The sequence below is a fragment of the Lepisma saccharinum genome, chromosome 16 (assembly GCF_977018435.1).
Source record: "Lepisma saccharinum chromosome 16, izLepSacc3.1, whole genome shotgun sequence".
NCBI lineage: Eukaryota > Metazoa > Arthropoda > Insecta > Zygentoma > Lepismatidae > Lepisma > Lepisma saccharinum.
This window is the reverse complement of record NC_139244.1, coordinates 6,339,239-6,358,374: the sequence shown is the minus strand read 5'-3', so window position 1 is coordinate 6,358,374 and position 19,136 is coordinate 6,339,239. Positions and strand designations below refer to the sequence as shown.

The following is a 19,136-nucleotide window of genomic DNA, read 5'->3' as shown; positions in this document are numbered from 1 at the left end:
CCATAGCTGTCTTGATTCGAGCACCCACTGCAAAACTTGGAAAAATCATTGTAGCTCAAGTCCCCACCTACATATTCATCATGTATGTGTTTGAGGTTGGTATGATCTTGATGAAATACACATATAAAATTGCTGTTGTCTCGGATCAGCTGCTTCGGTATTTTTGAAAAAGTCTGTGCCAGGTAGAAGCAATCAATGTTTTTGTGTCGGCCCTGTGTAAAAAAATTTCTAACCTTGTTTTGATTATCCAGTATAATGTCATCAAACACAACAACAGAATTATCGAGACATTCATGGAGTGGCTTAACATCTGATTCAAAAGTGGCTATATCCAGTCCATCATATAGCTTCATCAGCTGCTGATATTTTAATTGTTCCAAGCTCTTAGAGAAGACATACAAGTGCCTGTTTTTCCAGTCTAACCAGTTGGGTGCCAATAAAAAATTATCAATCATTAGTGTAGTTTTACCACAAGCCGATGGCCCAACAATAACACATCTAATATTATCAGGCAGCAACTTGCCATTTCTCTTATTCTGCTGTTCAGGCTCTGGCAGCCTCTTTATAACATCCCAGGTGTTCATAGTATCACATTGTCTGCATCGATCCAGCTGTGTTCTGGGAGTCCTAGCCATTTGACAAGTAACTTGCTGCCTTTTCTGCGGATGATTTTTTCTATGAGATATGTGTCAGGCTGTTTAGTTTTGCTGAGTTCTTCTTCATAAAACCTGCCTTTGAGAATTTCTCCTCGGTGATCTTTTATTATATATGTGTTAAGGGTCCCAGGTTTAACTTGAACCACTGTAAATAATTCAGTGCTCCAGTTTCTTGTAAAGCCTCTTTTGAATAAGTGCTTATATTTGCTGATTCTTACTTGATCACCCACCTTGTATTTGGCTTTTCTTGTTGTTGGCTGGTATCTAGGATAATAAACAGTTCTGATCAATTTTTGCTCATCAAAAGAAGTTACCTCAGAGGGCTTCATGTTGATTGTGGAATGGACCGAGTTGTTATATTTATGTAGAAGTTCTGGAAGAATATTAAGCCATTTATAATTACCTTGAAGTGTAAATTGTTTATACATATGATTTTTTAGGGTTTTGTTGAATCTCTCTACAATTGAGGCCTTGAGATCACTGTAACTCGAGTAATGTTGTATTGACTGGCTTTTAATAAATTGTTGGAACACAGAATTATAGAATTCTTTGCCATTATCTGTTTGCAAATGGCGCGGTGATCTTCCACTCTGATTGATGATTGTCCTGAAGGCTTCTGTAACACATTTTCCAGTCTTGGATTTGAGTGGCACAGCCCAGGCAAATTTTGAAAATGTATCTATGACAGTGAGTATATACTTGTAGCCCTTGTTGATTTTGTCTAAGTTTTTCAGCTGTCCACTTGCCATCTCAACCAAGTCACACTGCCATAAATCATCTATGCCTTTTGTAACCACTGGCAGTCTCTTATAATTATGTCTGGCTTGTCTGTGTAATTCATCAACAATAATTTGTCTAGACATAGTATGTAAACAAGAATATTGCAACTATAGGGTGTTCAGCAGCTGATACTACAGGATTTTCTAAATACAGTTTGTCTCCTATTTGTATATAAAATTCCAGAGAGCCATCATCTTCAGCATAAGATGTTTCTAATGTATTGGGATCTGTAAAATCCTCTAACTCTACACTGGTGATTTTTGGTTTGTTTTCAGCATTTGTTATTGAAAAGGTAGGGTAGTGGTGTGCCTGTGGTTGTAGCCAATATTTGATCTTGATTGGTCTCAGTGTGCCCCCAACAAAAAACTGGTAATAAAATTGTGCAGGGGACAGCATATATATTTTGCCACCTGGTGTAAACGGTGAATCATATTCTTTGTTGGGGATACTGTACAATTCAAGAATTTCTGTATGTTTAGGATTCTCGATTATGCCAGTTATTTCTTTTTCTGCTGTAAGCAATCTACTTGTTACAGATTCAAGGTGCTCATTGATAGTCCTAACAACATCATCATGGCCTGGCTTGATCTTTATGTCCACAACAAGTTTTTTTGTATTGTTGCACAATCTCTTGAAGCTGTGTGGCAAAAACAGAGTATTTGCTTGATTGGATTCCATGGTCCCTAGCTGTTGCTTGATATTAGCTACAATTTGCTGTAAATTTTCAACAACTGCCAATTTTGAATTTTGAGCAGTAAGATCATAGACTTGTCTTCTGATATCCTCAAACAGGGCATGCAGTTCATTAATATGTTTATTAGTTTGTAGAGTGGCAACTGTCTGAGTAAGTTGTTTGATCTCTGTCTGGATATTCTTGATATCTTCTGATTTCAATATGCGATTCACTGCTCTCTTAATATTTTTAAGTTCCTGTGATGTAGGCAGATTTGATACAGTATTCTGCAAAGATTCAAGTGCCAATTTCACATTATTTAATTCAGAAGCATCAACCACACCACGCATAGCATCTTGGAGCAGGGCTATATCTGCCTGAGTAGGTGTTGATTGTTGTAAAATTTCAAGCTTTGTTTGGATATCATCGATCAAGTGATGAAAATGAGATAGCTCAGATTCAGTGTTGAGGTTTTCAAGTTTTGTGATCTGTTGCTGGACACTGACAAGGGTGTCTACAATACCAGACAGGCGGGATTCTAGAGATTCTTGTACATTTGTCAGATCACTTTGCACTGCTGCTATTGTACCCTCAAGATGGGTTATGGTACTTTGAATTTTTCCAAAATCTTCATATGTTTCAAGTTGCAGCTTAATGTTGGCAACACTCCGAGTTATTGCACTCAAAGCATCAGAAGATGGCAAGTTGTTCATAAAATTTTCAAGTGTCTCAATTTTTTCTTTAACCTCGGCTATGGCATTGTTCAGAGGGTCCAGATTAGGTATCTGTAGTGATTGAATCTGTTCTTTTAGAGTGGAAATCACTAGATCAAAATCTTCTTGTGATTTTATGCTTTTGACAATTGTTTGGAGCTGTGTCTGGACATTATTTATCTGCTCTTCCAATTGTTGTTTCAATTGCTCAGAGTTGGTGGCCTGGGTCTTAAATTTGGCTTGAAGAGCTGTTACAGCCTCCTCTAAACTTGTTGCCAGGTCAGTATATTTCTGAAGCAGCACTTTGAGTTCTGAATCAATTTTAAGAAGAGGGTCCATGCATTGTGATTGCAAATTTGTAATTTCTAGTTGAAGACTGGCATTAAGTGTAGTTTGTAAAGCTTGTAAATGACTTCTTAATTTTTTCACTCTGACATCAAGCATCAGAATCTCATCACTGTGATCTTCATGTCTTGTATGGCCAAATATATCATTAGGCATTTTGTTTTAGTGGTTATTTATTATTGAATATCTAATTCTTAATTCTACAAAAAAAGGTATAAGCTTGTCATAGGATCCTGGGACCTCAATATATAAGCAGTCACCAGCAGAAACAGTATATACAGTGCCAGAAATCATGTTTGAGTGCTTAATTCTATAAATATTTCTCCCTATTGAAATCTTGACATTACCCTCGGGAGTTGTAATAAATTGTAATTGACCACCTACAGGTAATTGGTAATGATTTAAATTATTGTTAAATATGTACAATGTTTTACCTGTTTCATCATCAACATCTGTAAGTATGCTGTTCAGATGAATAATTAACAAAGCACTTAGTTTAGATATTATATCAGAAGAGGGTGCTGGTGTTGGCAGGTCCATAATAGCCTGTTTTTTGAACCCAAATAAGTTCATAGGCATGTTTATTTATTTCAAATCATGCTTTGTAATTGGGCATTGATTACCATTTTTCAAATCACAATGCCACCATGGTAGGGTATGTATGCCACATGATAAAATACATCTCTTATCATCATGTGGGTCCAGAGCCACTTTTCTTACAACATTTGTAGTCAACAAGTGATCCACACTCTGAATTCTGGATTCTGATGTTCTTATTAAACTCTGTGATTTGAGACAATTTTCATAATCTTCAAATTGGAGCTCTTTGTCAACAGTTACTCTGCCAATGCCCTTGCCCTTTTTTGCAACAACACCACTACATGTTTCAAAGCTGTACATCTTGGCCCTTAACCCAGCAAATGCCACAATAACATCACCAAGTGTCTCATCTTTTAACTTGCCAGGCACCTTTTTGTTGTGGGGTTGAATCTTTGTATGTTCACTGGTATCAAAATATTTAAACAATTCAGGCTGTGTTATATCTTGATAAACATCTTCTGTCTGAATATCAAGAATAAAACTATCTGTGTCCATGTACATCAGTTTTACACAATTACCATAAAAAGGCTTCAGCACATCATAATAGAGCTTTAACATGTGTAATTTGGCCAATTCCAATATCACAGCCCCTACATAAATAGGCTTATCAAACTTAATCTTTGTTTTTTTCATGTTGAAAAGTGCCATATTTTCATCATAAATTCTTCTATAATTGAAATTAGGCTTTGCAATCAATTTTTTGCTCAGGCTGGGGTCAGTAATTATTTTAACATCAGTATGTTTTCTGACATTTTCTATGGTTTTGCCATACACTGAATTTACCATCAATTTAAACAAAGTCTTATCAAATTGGCTCATTGCAGATGTTCGAAGCTCTGTGTTTGTATCAATATATGGCTTCAACCATCTTGAGTGCCTGAACCTCAAAACTTTGCCAACTTTGGTCACTTGAACACCATGATCCATTAGGAACTGGAGGTTTTTATAATATATGACATAATCCTGTTTTGGCTCCAGAGTCATCTTGAGCTTCTTCTGTTTAGAGCCAGGTGAACACTTAACCTCAGGAATTGGAGGCAGATCAGAAAATGTGTTGTGTAAATCATCAGGAATTGTCAGATCAACCTCTAAGAACAGGCCATAGTTACTGTCATCAAAATCCTGAAGATCTTCAATATTGAAATCTTCAACCCACTCAAGCCCTGCATATGGCAATTTATCCATCATAGCATAACCATATAGGCTGTTGGCATCCACATACAGTATATAATTTGATGGCAGTGCTGGATCATAATCAGGAATATATTTGTTGTTAGCTCTGGCATATCTCTGAGAACATTGCAACATGCCTCCTCTTATACATTGCTCCATAAACAGATACATGTCTTGATCTTGGATTAGATCCAGTTGCATTTTAGTGTTTAAAAACATTGCAGACCATGCTAGGCCTGGTGCACTGTAAAAATACATTGGATCCAGCTTATAATTTTCCATGGAAGATTTTCTAAATGCCTGAAGTATATCAGCTAAGAGAGTGACATCAAGTTTTAAATATGCCTTGTGATAATCACCAAATGTCTGGCATTTTAAATTGTTCCACATCAACTGGGCATGGTGATAATCTTCATCAGTGATTCCAGATGCTCTGAGTTTGCTGTAGAACTCTTGTTGTGGTGGCAGAGAACACTCATTAAATTTAGAAAACCTGTAACATAATCATATGGGTATACACCCTTCCGCCTAATTAAGTTCAGGTCCTGATTTGGAAACAAAGCACATGTGATTTTGAATTGATCATCAGATAATTGACTGGCCAGTGTAGCCAGGCTAGCAGACAGAATTCTGTAGGAATCAAGAAATCTTAAGTGAATGGGAACACCATTAACTTCAATTTTCTTGCTAATAGCAATATATTTCTCATTATTTTCTGCTAAAATATTTAAATTCTGCTTGTCAAACCCCTCGTACCTGATCAGATGATGGAAATCATAATTAGATGCACCATAGCAAAATATTGGGACAAATTTTGGTCTCTGGATCTTAATATTGCAGCTATTACACAGGGCCATTTTGAATTTACCATCTGTATGAGAATGGTGATGCACCTTGATATTTGTATCTGAAAATTCAGAATCACATACCGGGCATTTTTCTGCATTGTTGAAATCTTCAATCTGATCCTTTGTTAAAGGCAACATGAGTTTTGATTTTAATAAGATATTAGATGCTATGTCATGGCACTCATTTTCTATTCTATGTGTAAATTTTTTGATGGCATCTGGTCCCATGTATAAATATTCTTCACTAACAACACCATCCTGTACAACAACATAATAAAAACTAGAAGGTTCATGTAACTGGTATGATGTAATTGAAGATTCATCAGGATCTGGGCTGCAGAATGCAAGGGGTTTGAGGTTTGATTCAAAATCACAGACTATATATGCTGGGTGTTCCAACAAGGCTTCAAATTTTTTGAATCTGGCATTTTCACTTGGATGTCATCACCATATGAAGAGGTTTATGGTTGCCACATTATTTTAAATGTTCAATTAACTTGTTGTTAGCAATTTCTGCATTCACTTCCCGAACCCCATTCACCATTTTTCTACCATCAAATACAGTCAAACATCTTCTGCACAACTTGAATATTGTATTGGATTTGCCTTGTTGTGTTCTAACTAAAGCTTCAAGACTGTGTATCAGAGTGTAATGGTGTGTGTCATCCCCTTCACTTAAGAGCAGATCAATCGGAACAGCAGAATCATCATCAAGTGTACTGATTCTGAGAGGTGCTATCAAGCAATTGCCACAGCCAGTAGAACAAATAAAAACATTAATAGATAATTGTTTACCATTGATATCCCTGGCCTTTTTTTCAAATTTATCAATATTCTGAACAGACATTGGATATTCTAAGCCCTCCATTGCTTCATCAAAATCATGTTCATGCTGTATATAATAACTTATTCTCTCAGGATCCCTTAAAACTGGATACAAAGCAGCTAAAATACACCACAAAAAGCATTTCTCATCATTATTTTCTATGTTAACCACGGCTCTTTTGTTTTTAATATTGGCAGGTAATGGCAGATATGTAGATCCTTGTAATGGGCTGAATTCAGAAATATTAATATATAACTTGTGTGGAGTTCCGCATAGGCTCCATCCTGATTCTTTTGCTGCAAATTCAGAGTGTTTAATATTCAATTGATCTATCAAACTGCTTATTATTTTGTCTGAATTTGTATTTGAATATATAGCTACAGTTTCTGTTATGTGGGGCTGTGTAAATTTTGTGCCATTTGCTTTCTTATATTGTGTAAATAATTTGAGGGACAGCTTATAAGAGCCATTTTGTGCATTTAGAATTGCCTGCACATCAGGATTTATACTGTTCAAAAAATTCTTAATATCACATTTTTGCTCTGATACAAACCGGTAATCCCTAAGTTGGCCAGCAAAACTGCTATGGATGGGTTCATAGCGTGGCTGCTTTGCTGCTCTAGCATTAACAGGTGTTTCATGCTTCCTTTTCAGACCAGATGTAGATGGTTGTGGGGGCAATGTTGATGACTGTGCAGAACAAGTATCTATATGTTTATATGTGAAATATTCCATGCTATATTTTCTATGGCATTTAGGGCATATTTTAGTGGGAGTTCTGTATTTGTCTGGATTACAATTCCTTTGGTGCCTGGCCCAATTGGGGCTGGATATATTTTTATTGCATTGATTACAATATTTTTGATTTGGCATTTTTGTTGTTCATTATATAAAATTTATTGGGGTTCAAATCAAAACTCTATACTTAATAAAAATATCAGTTGGGTTCAGCAGTGTGCTTTGTATACTTAGTGTGTGTGTGTGTGTGTATGTGTGTTAATATTTTTGGTTTTGGTATTTATATAAAATTTCTTGGGATTCAAATCAAAACTCTATACTTAATAAACCTATGACAGGTTGTATAAAGCTGATAGCCTACATGCATAAAGGTAGAATAAGTACAGAAGCACTGCCCTAGCACAAATGCATGTCTACACAGGCATGTCCTAGAAAGGCAATGACCTAATACCATGTATCATGTATAAGAAACTGGGGCAGATATAAACCTGACTCTAAATATGAGTGGATTACAACAAACAAGCAAAATGTGTCAAATATCAGACCTGTATGAGGAGCAATGCAACAACACATCTGTACTCCTCAGCCACTCTCACAATACTAACTGATATGTAATGCAAAAGCTCTTGCATCATAATTTGTTGCATAATATTGGGTAATAATTTGTTGCACAACATAATGCAAAAACTTTTGCATCATAATTTGTTGCATAATATTGGGTAATAATTTGTTGCACAACATAATGCAAAAGCTCTTGCATCATAATATTGGATAATAATTTGTTGCACAACATGATGCAATAGAAATAAACCAGAAGTAAACATGTGTGTGTGTGTGTGTGTGTGTGTGTGGGGGTGTGGGTGGGTGTGTGGGTGGGTGTAGGTGGCTCTTATAAGCATTTTTGGCTGTTTTAAGTGTAGCCAAAAAAAATATCAAGAGGGGCATATTTTTGACAAGCTTATGGACAACAATCTGACAGATGTGGCTTTTGTAAGTGTAGGCAAATCAATCTGAGAGGGCTCATCATTTCACGGGAAATTCCCGAGGGCATTTTTACAAAAATCTTGGATTAGACAGAGTACCACACTTGAGCAATACGCTCATATGCACATCTTGAGCTAGTTTTAAGTGTAGCCAAATCTGCCTGAGAGGGGCTCATCATTTATCGCGCCAATAATAGTACCAAACACACTACTAATGACGACTCCACAATCCGACTTTATTGTTTACTGCTCTTTATGGATAGGCAGTCCAAATTATCTTCAGGCTTATTGCTATTAGTTTGCCTATGAGTTGTAACCTCCATGGCGGAGTGCTTTGGGTGATCAAGTCATCATAGGTTCCGGGTTCGAGTCCTGACACGGGCACTGGTGGCGTAGTGGTAACGTCGTCGCCTTACAATCACGAAGTCTCGGGTTCGATACCCGTTGGAGGCACATTGCACAGTGGTTCGGATCATATTTTTAACTGTAGGTCCAGCCACGATTAGCCTATCTGTGCATAAAGTGGACTTAAAAACAGAAATTCAAATTCAAAAATTCCTTTGTAGGAGTTCATCATTCATCTTATTGTCATTCATTCATCCTCATCGTAGCGAGAAACCAGAAGTGGTAGAAAAACTCTCTAGATGAGTGAATGCAATACAAAAAGTCTACTAGTGTGAACACAAGGACAAGCTCTAAATATTTAAAGAGTTAAACATCTGCTAGAAATGTAATGAATACAAATTACTAATGCAAATACTCATGATGTATTTTTACAGTCGCAGAAGACCTTTAGCTACCAAACTACTCTGTTGAAGTTCAATGAAAGCCGGGCAAACTCCAGGGGTTCACCATTTCACCAGACTTCATGCCAGTGTATGAATACCGCCCTCTTCCTGATCTTCTTCCTAGTTCTAGGGAAGAACCTAGATTTCCTTCTGCGGTGTAGATTCTTCAGAACTTTCTCGATCACCAGGAGCAGGAAGCTTACGGTGAGTCCGAAGAGGAAAACCACGAAAATGGGCAGAATGTCTTCGAAGCTCACGCTGGGCGTTCCGTCCGACGGGAGTGTTTTCTCTGGCGGCCAAGAGATGGAGCGCAGTCTGTTTATCACACCAGATTCCTCGAACAGCTTGATGCTAAGCAGAAAGGATGATAATTACGTTAATAGTTAAAAGCAGAGAGTTAGAATTGATATGCTATTTAGCCTCATGTCATTTGATCTTTGTCAAGAAAATTGGAAAATTTTGAAATAACCTAACACACTACTAAATTTGACTATCATTGCATTTTGAAAAGAGACATGGAAATTGTATACATTTAAGAATAAGATATTGTACCAACTCAAGTAAACATGTAAGTGGGTGTTTGGTATATTTATATAGTAATCAGTTCTGTTATTTTGTCAGCGTTTCATGCAAATACAGGAAGACTTGCAGTAAGAGTATACACTGCAGGAGAAGCAGGGGAATGTGAAAAGGATGTCAAGAAGAGGTGAAGGCAGGTAAAAGAATAGCAGGATTAGAACAGAGTGGGAAGAGAGGACTGGTGGAAGAGGAGATGAATAAGTAGAAAAGTGGAGAGAGTGGAAAGAAAGCAAGATTATAACAAAGTATGTTGAGACGAGTGGAGAGTGTGAGATGAAGAAGGCATATGAAGAGTATAGGGCCAGATGCACTTCCAGGAGGAGAATACTGCACAAGGAGTTGGAGAAAATGAGAGAGAGAGAGAGAGAGAGAAAGAAGACAGTGCAAGTGGAAATATCATATTGTGGAAGTTACAAAAGAATAAAGTAGGAGATGACCGGTGGTGGAAGAACATATGAAGATAATGGAGAGTGTGGGAAGATGATGACGGGGTTGGAGGTACTGGTGGAGAGGAGGAGGAATGTGCAAAAGAAAAAAAGATGCAGAGGTAAGCAACGAAGGATAATGGTGAACACAATAATTCTGAACTCTAGTCACTCGTTGATTATGGTAAAAAGAAACATTACAAAGCAAAAGGAAACGTATAACACAAATGGCAAAACTTCTTGATTGGAGAAGTGTATACCTACTATCTGTTCAAAAGTTGAAGGTAATGACTGCCTTTTGAAACAGCCACCCCGAGGGAACTGACAAAGTAGTCCTTGGGGACGTCCACGATGGGGCAGGACGCCTCCTGCGCGACGCTCTTGCCCACCTCGTAAGCCGTCATGAAGGCGAACTTCATCCTGCACGCTCTCTCCAACCCTGCGAGCACAGAGGTCGGGAAGTTGTCCGGGTTGGGCAGCATCAGCTTGTTGAACAGCGCCAGCATAAGCGGGTCGGTGGATTTCTGTGGTACAGAGACAGAGTGGTAGGTTATCATCGGTGCAGTCAACCTGCATTATGCAAGGTGTCACTTTACAACACCGACCAAATTTCACAGCGCATAGGGGATGTCAGCGTATTTTTATCCTGTGTATACATGGTGTCCGAGATGTTTCCGTACCCCTACTAGATCATATTACATATATACATATGTGATACATATTTATGTATTTATTATAACATATTAGGAAACTATACTTTACGTTGACTGGGCAGTTTTCGTGGCGAGAGCTCTGGCAGTTTCTCAGCACTGCAACTATGTCCGGTGACATCAGCCATGGGCCAGCACCTGACATACGAATTCGAGTCAGCGTTCCATGTGACCGTCAGAGCAGGGTTGCCAACTACGATAAACGAAATCATTCCCTGGCAACTTAATACTGGCTAATTTTCAACTCTGTCGCAACAGGATGCATGCAAGTAGGTGTGCGGGGACTTCTCGGACATACTGCATGCTACCACGCGGCACAGATTCAGGGTTGCCACTGGCATTTACTTTTGCCGTCGTAAAGGCGACACTACGCCGTGGAAACTATACCATACCAGCAGAGACTCCTGAAGGGTTACGGGTCTCCCCGATGGTGCAGTGGTAGCGTCGTCGCCTTGTAATTAAGGGATACCGGGTTCGATGCCCGGTGAATGCATGTTTAAACTGTAGGTCCAGTCCCGATTAGCCTTGCTGTGCATAAAGTGGACTTAAAACACCAAATCAACCAACCAACCAATCCCGATTGGTTACAATCCTGGCACGGCCCGTTGACTCCAGTTATGCCTTTTATCACCATCCATACAAGCGGACACTTACTCTGTGGCATTCCCAAACCCGCAGGTTTATTGCTACAGCAACGTTTTTTCCACTTGTACTTATCTCTTGCGTCGTTGCCTTGTAATCAAGGGGTCCCGGGTTCGATACCCGGTAGAGGCACATAGTGGTTCGGATCCCACTTTAAACTGTAGGTCCAGTCCCGATTAGCCTTTCTGTGCATAAACTGGACTTAAGAAATACCAACAAGTTGTGCTTATCTGGGTAAGACCAATCAAATCTTCCGTGGCGGAGTGGTTAGTACAGAGCGTTATCACGCCAGGGATCCTGGGTTCGAATCCCGGCTTGAGTGTCCCTTCATCAAAATCGTCACCAGCTCATCCTCAACTTAGAGATTAGCTAAAAGTGGCAGAAAAGCGAAGTAAAATAAACCAATTCAAGCAATCAAGTGAGTATAAGATTCAAGTGTCAGTCAACAGCCATAAGATTTCGTAATTCAGTTCCTTACCTCGAACATCGTGTAATCGGAGGAGCCATCCAGAACGCCCAACTGGTAGGTGCTCTGTTGCAGCATTTCTCTCAACGAGTGGAACGGCAGCTCCAACTGGTGGACGGCGAGGTAGGAGATCAGGGAGGCCGAATACGCCGCGTATAGAACCACGGCGGTCAGGTACGTCACCACGTACACCGTCCTGGCTGCGGTTGATTGCGGAGTGACCTCGTGACCTGACGAGAATACACAAGTTTGTGAATGAAGGATGAGAATTGTTGCGAGCCATGCTCGTACAGTGGGATGCATAAGTATTCCAAAGCAAATTGTCCACCACCATGTTCAGACAAGCTGCTGTTAACTTCTGCACCAGCATAAGCAATAACCCATTCCTTAAAAACACGTACGATGTAACAGAAAAATCAATGAAAACAGTCGTGGACAATTTGTCGAGCAATACTTGTACATCCCACTGTACAATCATCGGCAACAAGAATGGGACGCATACATGTCGGTGTGACGTATGTATGTAGGCTATCTATTACACTGAAAATTACATTTGAGATATAATTTTCTAGCATTACATTACCATAATAGATTATATTTAACTTGGCGTCATCACGATAAGAGATAATTTACTAGAAACTAATTTGAATTTACTTACTGATTGATTTGTATTTTAAAAAAAACAGACAAGCCTGTTGCTCAAATCAACTTGAAATGTTGCTTGCTTGCTAATACATAAAAAAGTAAAACTTGATGTTTCAAATGTCACGGTGCTATATTTAACGCCATTACATAGACATTTGTCCATTACAGATGAATTGTTGTCAAAATGTCCACATTGAGATTTGAGTTGCAAGGTTACCAACTTGAGATGACAAATGATTTTATCTAGGTATTCATGATGTTGCATTAGTGTGAATGCAACATTTAAAGGTTAAATGTTCTAGACACGATCAAACACAATCCGAGACTATGGATCAAGTAATTGCAATCTGTGCATATGAGACGTTGACTAGAGCTATCTACCTAATCGGTTCGAAACTACTTTGTTGTTATGTAGTTGTGTTGTTATAAGTTGCCAACCAGTCATGACTAATCTCGTTTACAACTCGTAGATTGAGCGAATGTTTTCTCTCTAGCCATGTAAGTTGATGTAAAAATGTATACAATTACTTTATAATTCAATATAAAACTAATCTAACAATTCCATTTAAAGGTATTGCTTTATATTAGTGTTACGTCATTGTAAGTTGATTGGCCTGCCATCTTGCAGAGCGTTCGAAACGATATTTTTTTTCTTTGTACGGACGAGAGTCTAGGATTTCCCATACATAACAATCCAGTCTTACCTTGCTGACAGAATGCTCCATAAATGTACAAAATGGAGTTATAAAGAGAGTACTCTTGTGGATCGTCTTGCTTCTCGTAGCCCATGTTGCGGCCACAGACGTACAGTGACGTCAGAATTATGGGCTGGAGGATGAGCTGGGCGCCAATCGCCATCCACAAATCCCATTTGAAGGGGAGCAGGAAGTTGTTCCAACTCAGATCAGCTTTCACCGGCTTTTCCAAGAATATGCGGTACCTAGAATGAAGTAATTGAAGGAGCAACTTACGTACTGGCGCCACCAATTATAAGTTCACAGGCAGTGGTGATGTTCGATATTTTTTTTGGGAAGATGGACATTTTCTTCGGAACACTTTCTACAAACTTGTTATTAATACTTTGTACACTTTTTAAAGGACGATTAAAAGTAGATCAGGAAAGTGTTAGAAAAACTATTTTGTTACATTGTACAGTGGGATGAATAAATATTACCAGGTAAATAGAATTGTACTGATGCTGGGCAGAGGTTGTAAAAATGTTTTATTGACATTTTGTTTCATTTCTTGAACCTTCATTGCATAAAACAAAGTGAGTGGACATGACAACGAAAAATTTACCCTGAACGGTAAGGCTATAAGTGAACATTTCTGCAAGCGATCGGTCGGTATTGTTGCTACAACTATTCTTCGTCGCTTTCTTCTTCCAAAAGAACCAAACCTAACGAGCCTAACCTAACCATCGATGGTGTTTAAGTTGTGTCCGATAAGTGAGATCTCACAAAGCTACCAGCCAATGGCTATGCTTAAAACAGCTGCAGCAGCAATCACTACCAAGCGATCTCTGAAAAGTTGCTTTTATGCCTTGTCAAGGGCCTCACCCCTGCTAATGTACTAATAGCTATATTCCCCGTGTAAAAAATATTTAATACTCCTATAAGCTTAAGTAAGTAGGTTTAGCAGGTTAGATTTGCTATTCTTATCATCCTGTTTCTGTCCGTGACTGTACTCCGAAGCGCGGGGCTTGAGTTCCACGTCTGTATCTCGAGACCCCAGAGAACGCATAAAATCAAGTTCCCAGAACTGCCCAGTCGAAAGTCTTGTTCTAATTTAGGCATGAGTGATGCCCCCAGACAGGGCATAAAATCAAGTTTCACACAGCTTGCATAACTGTCAAGTTGATAGTCTTATCCTAGGTTAGGAGTGAGGCCCCCAGAGAATGCATAAAAAGACTTTCCGAGTATTTTTTTTTTTCAAAACTGTACAGTTGAGTGTCTTTTATACCGAGTCTTACCTGGTAAGAAGAATAGGTAGAGTGAAATCCACAACGCGCTGCCTGAGTTCAGTTATAGTGAATTCAGCCACTCCGAGTTCTACCTCGTTTCTCAAAATCATCCCTATCATACCATTCCATTCACCATCTTTAGTAAGAGATCCCCAAGCATCATCAATAGAGTACTTGAAACGCGTTCTGTAAGCAGAAAACAAGGCGTCCACAATTACATATATTTATTTTAACATTACAGTCAGGTTATAATTAATTCATTGGAAAAGCTTGTAGTTGTGATGTCATTAACATTCCATTCCGGGATAGCTAAAGCTCGCTTTACGCAGGTGCATCATCTTAATATTGTTGCTATAACCTTAAGTTTAAAAACAAGACGCTGCAAATAGCTGTTGCGCAGCTCACACCACATTTCCCCACTCCATTCTCCGCAGCGACGTTGGTTCACGCTGTTGCAACCTGGAGGGAGCGGAATGGTCTGAGGATATTCAACCAAATTTTGTATTCGCTTTTTCCTGGGCTGTTTTCTACCTGTCGGAGTACAGAAATTCAGCTCACCTTTCGCCAACGACTCTTTTCCTTCCTATAAAACTTGGCCTCCCAGATGTCGCAGTGGTAGCGTAGTCGCATTGTAAGCAAGGGGTCCCGGGTTCGATTCCCGGTGGAGGCACATAGTGGTTCGGATCCCACTTTAAACTGTAGATCCAGTCCCGATTAGTCTTACTGTGCATAAAGTGTACTTAAAACAACAAATCAATCCAATCCAATTTAAAACTTGAGAAACCATCCATTTAGATACTCCCGTGGCGGCGATTGTGGACTCGACAACATTATACTTAAGTTTAAGTAACTCCTTCTGATTTCGCGGATATGTTGTAACATTGTAAACAATTTCTCTGGCCTGTCCTCTAAGGGGCTTTCCAGAGCAGATTGTGGATTTCGTTGGACCCTGCATGATTTGATTTTTGCATTTCAAAAATATGCAGCCAAGATTAAAGAGCAAGAACATTTCGATGCTTTAAAAAAGAACACAGGCAAGCGTGTTATCATATTGACTTCTCGTAGTGATTGTTGTACGATAAACAAATTATTATCCTTAACTATAAAGCCAAAATTAATGAGAGAGTTTAAAACACCCCACTCGGCTTTTTTTACAAAAAAAAAAACAAAAAAAAAAACGGGCCACTGCTCGATGTCGCACTCAGAAAATGAAGTCATTCTTCCCTGTAGTTTCTCTTCGCTATAAACCTTAACGCGCGTGCGTAATACTACAGTTGATGATCCGCGCACCGCACGCATTTTCAAAGACCGGATTGAATCAAATGAACCACTGATAAACTGATATAATACGTATAAGCCGGCACCGTCAATGTACACAGTAAAAATAGTTTATCATATTTGTTTTTGTTAATTTTGCTGAGTTGGCACCACTGGTACTCTCAAGGCCAGACCAGTACGTACAAGAGTGGTGGGGATGATGACGTAATAGGAAGTGCTCCGCAGCGATCTGCGCATATTGGGACTTGTCAGGTTATAGCATAAATGCTTGTAACAATCTTCTAGTATCTTTTATAGCAGACAACACTGTACACGGAAGCATTTCATGTAACATTTCCTTCTAAACGGTTCCTAAGAAGTCGGGCCATAAAAGTTCCGGGAACGTGTCATTTTACAGCTTTAAAAGATTTGTTTCAGTGCCATGGGGTAATATACCTTCACACTGTCACTGTCCGCTGAACCGTGGAATATGAGAGCTATTGCTGCGAGTTGGGTAGCGACAGAGCGTGCTGTGTTGCCACGTTCAACGCACACCGCTACTCCGTTAAATAATAACTGTACAAAATCGGTTTGCAAGGAACTTCAAAATAAGACCAAGATCGTACGGTATATGTAGGACTACCCAATACTAAGAAAACGTTGTTTCACAAAATCGCTAAGACCCTTTTTTTGGCCGAATTTGAGAGAGATCGGTTGCTTTGAAACACCAAAAAATAAATCGGCACTTCTTGTTCTCATGACGATATAAAAAATTGAAGGCGTACTCGGAACAAAATTGAATGCCATAGATTAACGTAGAACTGAATATGCTAAATTTTAATGTAATCATTTTCACGTAGGTCTACTGGTGAATTTTTAATTGGAATTCAAACTCGGGCATCCATTTTTTTTATCCGACAGTAAAGTGTAGTTGAATGCCAAGGTAACCACATCAATACTTGCATTATTCACAAAGGGGTACTTTGCACCACACGATTCGTCACGTGACCTCCTGGCGGCACGATGGAAAAGTGAGATGGATTGCCTCTGCCCCTTGACAGATGGCACCACAAACTCTGAACAATATGGACGTGTAATGGAGCACGAGAAAGATGAATCTGTGAATTCTGAAAGATGAACGAATTCTTCTAACACGCAAGTCCACTCTGTTTACCTGAGAGAAATAAGAGTTTGTACAGTAAGTAGAAGAGGTACAGAAAGAATGAATCGAGGTATTGTACAGTCACGGACATTTCTGGGTTGTAACGATACCATTAAACTTTCAATGAGATTGTTACAACCCAGAAGTGTCCGTGACTGTACAAGTCTTAGCTAAGGTAAGGTGCTGTTCGACAGACATTATTTGGTTGTTTCTAAATAGGATTTCCACTAACTTCATTTAAGTAGTCTTTAATTCTTCTTATTGAAAGTGGAAACTTTTATAATTGATAGCGAGAGGCATTTAATCACATAAGATCAGTGGCGTCGATTGGGTTCCAAAAGTGGGGGGGGGGGGGGCAAGGACAGTTTGCTTTGCCTTTGTAATGGTGAATTGCATTGCAGCATTGCTGCAAGTGTGACAGACCATTGAAAAGCAAATTGACATGTGCTAACTTGCTGCAAAATTATGTGGACTTGAACTGAAAACTCATGTTTCTTGCACACTTAGATTTAACTTGCATCCAACTTGAAACGTCAGGCAAGTCTTGCAAGAGAAAATCGAATATACTGCGCACTTACAGTTAACTTACGTGCTGTCTGAGTAAGGTTTAGCATAGTGCGGGGTGGGGCGAAAGTGGCAAACTATTTGCTTCCCTCCCCCCAAATCGCCACAACTACCTACAATTACTAAAAATGATAATAAAAATTCATGTATGGCGAAAAATATCAAACGAATACCCAAAATTAAAAAGAAAATGAGAAATAAATTGATTCAACTTTCCGCTATTTATACTTCTAGATATATCAGTCTAAAGTTTGGCTACTCGCAACAATGTGCTAACCACAGCGCTAATTTGGAGAGAAATTTGATGGATAACAGCACAAAATATTTAAGTTTACTATAACTTGTTCGGGAAGAGGGTTAATGTCCACTGGATAGCGCTTTTGCTTATTGCAGAACTGGCAAATCTGCAATTTACAATCAATTTAGAAAAATAATCCTGTTCTGTATTCTTACTGAAAATACAAATTACAGCGGCTTTTCACAATAAATGTGAATGAAAGAATATGACAATAAACACTTGTCAGCTTCTCAAATAGCAATGATTGTCTATTGTTTTCTAGTTCAGACTTGTAGAATGCAAATGCTTCTCTCTGTTTCCACTGAAATAATTGGGCAACCCGATCTAGGGATGGGTGTTCATCATTTCACCATATCATCACTCATCCTTTTGTATTGATAGGTTCTTGGGTTCAATACCCGGTGGAGGCACATGGTACAGTACTTCGAATCCTGCTTCAACCTGGTACATGACCCTCTTTCTCCAGGTAAGCCCCGGGCCAATTTTGAGCAAAATAAAGTTTTATAAAAATGACTGTAGATCGGACCCTAATTGCCGTAGACAGACGGATAATATATCACTACACGTGGAATGAACCATAGATTCTGACTATATAAAATTTATGCACATTCGGCGTATATATGGAGGAACGGGAGGAACCGGAAAATTCAAGAATTTTCTTGAAAAAGTAGGGGTTTTGCCCTCCCCCCCACAACCCGACAAATAGTACAGGACATTGTTAAAATACAGATGGAAATAATCTATGGAGTGATAGGAACAAGAATAATTGCACTATTATCATATCAACAATAGAACACGACTTGTACCCCCAAAACAAGTGGTCTGAGCGCCACTGACTCGTTTAGAAATTTACGAAAGTGCACATTTGGTCAAAAAAATCATTGGAACAGGAGTGACTAATGCGCGCCAAATATTTCACTTTCTTGCATGTGCGTCTCCAGTCTATCTTCATACAATGCAGGTCACGTTACAGCCACTTGAGAAACACTTGTGCTCGACAACAAAGACTTGTTTTCGTGCGTGCCTAAATCTTTGCTTTGTTACAACGCAGTTTTCCTCAACCCACCCTCCCCCCGCTCTTGTGTCGACACGGGGAAAGTTCCTTGTGACCTCCGGTACCAACCAGCAAACTTTTCACCCATCGAGTTTCCAGTGGTGGAAGAAACGCATTGCTTTGAACAACAAATCCCGCCTTTGTTTGTCGAAATTCTTTTTCCTTTGAGAGGAATCCGCACAAAATAAGCCGCCATATTCCCGCCTTTTTTGTTCAACAGCAAGACGTGCAAGAGTGATTATTGTTTA

The 19,136-nt window shown here is 39.1% G+C and overlaps 2 protein-coding genes across 2 annotated transcripts in view; one reads left to right on the top strand and one right to left on the bottom strand.

Annotated features, from left to right (window-relative positions):
• Positions 1 to 19,136, top strand: part of LOC146000147 (putative glutamate receptor) — a 342,647-nt gene that overhangs the window by 191,259 nt on the left and 132,252 nt on the right. The window lies entirely within an intron of this gene.
• The window catches only part of LOC146000223 (glutamate receptor U1-like), a 59,138-nt gene continuing 49,187 nt past the window's right edge, over positions 9,186 to 19,136 (bottom strand). The window contains exons 4-8 of the mRNA XM_083137622.1: positions 14,563 to 14,739; positions 13,295 to 13,530; positions 11,958 to 12,175; positions 10,392 to 10,651; positions 9,186 to 9,474 (exon numbers count right to left, since the gene is read on the bottom strand). Coding sequence (XP_082993748.1) covers positions 9,192 to 9,474; positions 10,392 to 10,651; positions 11,958 to 12,175; positions 13,295 to 13,530; positions 14,563 to 14,739 — 1,174 coding nt within the window. The 3' untranslated portion in view covers positions 9,186 to 9,191. The remainder of the gene's footprint in view (positions 9,475 to 10,391; positions 10,652 to 11,957; positions 12,176 to 13,294; positions 13,531 to 14,562; positions 14,740 to 19,136) is intronic.